Source organism: Saccoglossus kowalevskii, chromosome 21, assembly GCF_978046115.1.
Source record: "Saccoglossus kowalevskii chromosome 21, keSacKowa6.1, whole genome shotgun sequence".
In the NCBI taxonomy this organism is placed as follows: domain Eukaryota; kingdom Metazoa; phylum Hemichordata; class Enteropneusta; family Harrimaniidae; genus Saccoglossus; species Saccoglossus kowalevskii.
This window is the reverse complement of record NC_140661.1, coordinates 4,616,282-4,621,631: the sequence shown is the minus strand read 5'-3', so window position 1 is coordinate 4,621,631 and position 5,350 is coordinate 4,616,282. Positions and strand designations below refer to the sequence as shown.

Sequence of the window (5,350 nt, the reverse complement as noted above, 5' to 3'; positions counted from 1 at the left end):
TGTGTTTGTCATATATTGTAGATTGCACAGTCTGGGTGCAGACACCAGGACTATTGTATGTTACTAGCATGTAACTCTCTATCATGTCAATTATTCAAGATATCAAAATGTAAGCTTATATAGTGAAGATAATAATGATGGTGGAAAAATTAAAAGTTCTTTTAAATTGAATTTATTTCAAAATTATGCAGCTTTGCATATCACACAAAATCAAGGTTTTGAATGCAGATAGATAGTTAAGAAGACAAATTACAAATAATAGTACAAGCGTTTAGGGTCAAGGGTCAAAGGTCAAATTTATTCACAAGTCCAAAGTCTCCATAGATAATGTGTACTTTTATAGCTCCATTGTGGCCATTATGAGAACAAACAAGGATTCGCAAGGATTTTACCTTGTTTTGAATCAGTAATTTGGAACAAAAGCGAATCTGTGTGATTCTATGCATACTGGGGCGCTCTTAAAAGCATTAGTGAAGTAAATCCAAAAACACACTCTAATAGCTAAACTGTCGCAAGCATTCAGACGTGATAAACAGTATTGATATTTATAATAATACGTTTCTCACAATGTACACAGCTTCGGACCACATTAATTCCAATACTGCAAATAAGGAATCTATTTATTCATTTTAAGGCGGGAGGGTCGTCACCAGAGCACGAGCGAGAATTTAGTCCCAAGCAATGATAATAACACACTCTAAAAACGCAAAGACTCATGGATAGACGATTGTTTGTAAACATTGACATGCTAAGGCCATCTGAAGCATGTGCAGGTGAATACTCCCTCGCTTTAACAAAAATAACAAGTCAAAAATGTAGAAATATTTGAGTGTTTTTTTAAATGATTCAAACCAAATCATCACAGTAATTAAAATAAAGTCGAATCAACCACACTGGACATGCTGTAAACCCAGCACCCAATACACATGTTAGTTTCTAATTCGATTTTCACAGATGTTAAATCAGAAAGTTGAGACTTTGTTTTTCTCATATATTAAGTATTACTGAAAATACAAGCATCATGGCTGCTGGATTTTTTTTGATTTTCTGAGAAACAAAATGTTTCCAATTGCATGGTGTTGATATACAACACCTGAATACAGTGTGTAAATATGATACAACCAAACATTTTCTATGTTTATACATAATAAGATATGTCATACCTTGGCAGCATGCACAACTGTATTGGCATACGTGTCAAAACATTACAGATGACAGTATGTCAGTTTTTGAAATCATAATAAAATTGTTCAGTTATGTTACAGTCATCACTATCATTGTTATTCATATATTGTTGCATTATTACACACTATTTAATAAATCTTGTGGCTCATTGGTGGCATGACAATACAATGATCGTGACTTCTATTTTGTTTTACAAAAAAAATAATTGTCAATTTAGCCATTTTAGCATGATCGCGAAAACTAGCGTGGCCGCGAAGGAAATCCTGGGATTTCACGTTAGTTTTCGCGATCACACTGAAAGGACTTAAAACAATTATTTCTTGTTGTAAAAAAAAAAAAGTTCTGACTTTGCCAGTCTATGGTTACTTGTACATGTGGTTTTACATTCAATAATTATTGAGTCATCATCTCTACAAATCACAGCATTCAATCTTCCAAATTTGGCAAACTGAGATGTACTTCATAATGTAAACAGATAAATAATAATAAACACAAAAATATAAATTCAACATGATTTTAATATTCAAAATATATTCACAACATTTACACTGATCTGTATTATAAACTGATAAAAGCAAGGCTATTGTAGGAATCAAATGTTGAGCGCGCTATACATTATCTCACCTCGTCTGGTTACCTTGAATACAAAATAAATGCTTACAAGTAAATGTTACAAAATGAAATAATACAATGTAATACAGTATCTGGTCTATAATATTGAGTAAAAATACATGACAATATAATAATATATTCTATTTTTAATGTCATAGCTGTAATCAAATTTGTTATCATGACTGTGCTTTACAGACACATTTACAAACACCTTTTACTGGTGAAGATGTATTTCCATCGACAAGACAATAAAAATGCACCAACACAATCCATGTCCTTTTACTGTTGTAATTGATGAATTACTAATTTATTCATTCAAGAAGTTTGAAGTGAATAATGCTGACATAGTGGCAAGAATCACTGTGCCATCAGATTTACTGTAAACCATTTTTGCTGCAAGGAATTTTCGTGATATGACGGCATTCACAAAGACAAAATTTGTCACAAAAATAAAATGGTTCATAACATTGTTGAATACATGAGCAAACTAATAGGCTTATGACAGGAACATCAAAACGCATAGGTGCATGGAATGTTTCATAACAATAAATTATTTTTTGAAAATAAATGAATTAAAAATTTATTTTTTTGAATATTTTTTACGAAAAAGCAATTACAGCATTTTTTGAGAATATAAAGGTAGAATGCTACTTAAGATGCGTGCATAATTTAGTGCATATAACAGTGACAATATTCTTATTTGAAATCTGTCAACAGTATGAAGAGTTTATAAAATCACAGACAATGTATTTTATGAGAAAAAACTGGTAAATAACATTGACAATTTAGCAGTGGTTTCCACAGTAAAACCACGACAAGTACATTGTAACCACTATAGACCATTTTTTCACAATATGTCGACAACCAACATTTTGAGAAATGGATTATATCCTTGTCATACAGTGTAGGAAAAAAACTATAAATGCACTAAAACATGACATTTTCATTCTATAGGGTACAGTGACCCCATTATTTTCTTCATCATTGTGATATGAAATGTCAAATATAACAAAAATTGCAATATTCTTACTATTGAGTAGCATTCTACCGTGTATGAGTAGATAACATGTTTATGGTTATAATATTCTTATATATACAAATGTAGATGTCCACACTCAAGTTATACTGTCTAAACTTTCATATTATACATAAATACAGGAATGACCACCATAAATAACTAACATTACAGTACAATTTAGTACACCACTCAACTGTTCATTATAAATTACACAGTACAGGGATGAGTGGTTAAATTTACACCTTCAATTTAAATCAAAGTAACACCTGGGTAATATAGGTAAGTAAAATATAATGTACAAAATATTTCAGTTTGGTAACTTACAAAATACAAATCTTGATAGTTTGGATCATAATAAACATTCACGGTAAAAATAAATCTTAAATATGGATATTAAAATAGGACATTGAAGGAAGCGAGAAACAAATGTATGAGTTAACAATTTGTAGGGAATCTAAAAATGTATTGTAAACCATGGTAATTTCACAAGATAAATTTTCACATAGTCTAGAAATTTTGTAGCAGTTTTTGTTCCTTTGATACAGAGCGTCAGTAACTTACGTGAAATGTTTCACAAATGCCATAATATCCTGAAATCCTGAACATTTCTAGCAGTGAAAATTGAATGGTTTATAGAATAACCAGAGTTGTAGAAATCGTTCAGAATATATGCAATTGTCACCTACAATGTTACCTTTAGTTTACTCACTTATCAGAGTAGAGTAGTATCATTTTATAATTACATTTGCTGTTTTTGAAAAGAATAACATGTCCTAGTAAATATGTTTAGATCTTTTCAGGATTTATTTACTTGACAGTTATAAAAAAAATAATAAATTTAAAATTAAAAGACCATGTTGTATCAATTCTGTTTATATATTAGACCCAAAAAAATGTGTTTATTGTCATGTAATGCTAAAATATTTTCTATGATGCACATTTGTGAAAATATTATTTTGCACCCAACTAAAAAAGACTTGTGCACATGACAAGAAAGGAATCTTTCTTTTAGTTTCAATTGCACCAATGAAAACATTAAAGTGAATACTGAGGTGTATAACAGTATAAAAACACACTTTGATAATTTTTTGTTTGAAATAAATTTCTTGTTATCTGTATATTATTATTAAAGTACATGTCATGTGACCTGATATTTACTCATTCTTTATTTTGTCAGTTTTACACAAATTATAAAAAAAATAAAATTATAATGTAGCAGCAATAGAGTTGACACTCCTGTTTTTAGCATTCTCAACTTCTGCACATGGTAACCATATTTGCTATATTAGAATGCTTCTGTAAGTGTACATTACATTTATTGTATACTGATTATCATAATACAACTTGTTGTAACCATAGAAACATCTCTGTCATTTACATAAGTGCATGCAGTATTAATAGAGTAAATATGATAAGTAAAAAAAAAATTTGTTAAAGCGAGGGAGTCGTAATCCAGCACATGCCATAGCATGTCTTTGTTTACAAACAAGCGTCTACCCATGAGCCTTTGCGCTGTTATCATCACTTGGGATTCAATTCCCGCGCAGGTGACGACCCCTCCACTTTAAGTATCGATTGTTTACGAACATTGCATAGCTTATGTTGTTGTAAATATTAATTAAAAAAAAAATGATCATTAAAAAACAGTACAGCAGGATACACTAGAAACAATACAACAATAATGAGATAATTGATTGTCAAACTGAATATAACATATACTGCTTTCATGACAGGGTTTTGAAAATAAATCAAAGTTTTAAATCATTGTGTGTATAACACATTTAAATGGCCAAATTTTCCCATCAAAAGTTTGATGTGATATTTTGATGTACTTTTCTATATTTCTTTGTTTTTATTGAACTAAATGAACATAATTTCCCATTGAAAACAGGTTTTGACTAAAAAGAAAGTTATGGATAAATGGTGGAAACAATCATGTAAGTTTAGTTGGTGACAAAGGATTCAAGAGACCTAGGACATGATTAATGTAATAAATTAGTAAAATTATTTACAATTATTTGAGAAAGAAGACTTCTTCTAGAATATGGGAATCATCATGATTACTATAATTAGCAGCACCATTACTGGAGGCAAACAAATCAGGCGTCTTTGCCAGATATGGTCGGTAAGTATCCTGATTATCCAAGTCCTGTACAGTGGCTCTCTCCATGGAATCTACAATATCAGTCAATGATGAAGCATACCTAATAAGTGAATAATAAATATTAAATTATTACAAATATTACATCTATTCATTGATTGCTAGCGTAAAGTATCTCAGTCATCATGTAGTTGTACATTTTATGTTTATAAGTCACATGTATGACCCATATCAAAGATGATAATGTACAAATGATACTGACACATGTATAACCCATATCAAAGATGATAATGTACAAATGATACTGACACATGTATAACCCATATCAAAGATGATAATGTACAAATGATACTGACACATGTATGACCCATATCAAAGATGATAATGTACAAATGATACTGACACATGTATAACCCATATCAAAGATGATAATG

At 30.2% G+C, this 5,350-nt stretch overlaps 1 protein-coding gene across 1 annotated transcript in view; it reads right to left on the bottom strand.

Moving 5' to 3' along the window:
* Positions 1–1,685: 1,685 nt before the first annotated feature.
* LOC102808482 (uncharacterized) overlaps positions 1,686–5,350 on the bottom strand; it is a 36,828-nt gene continuing 33,163 nt past the window's right edge. Inside the window, exon 10 of the mRNA XM_085495401.1 lies at positions 1,686–5,019. Coding sequence (XP_085351527.1) covers positions 4,830–5,019 — 190 coding nt within the window. The 3' untranslated portion in view covers positions 1,686–4,829. The remainder of the gene's footprint in view (positions 5,020–5,350) is intronic.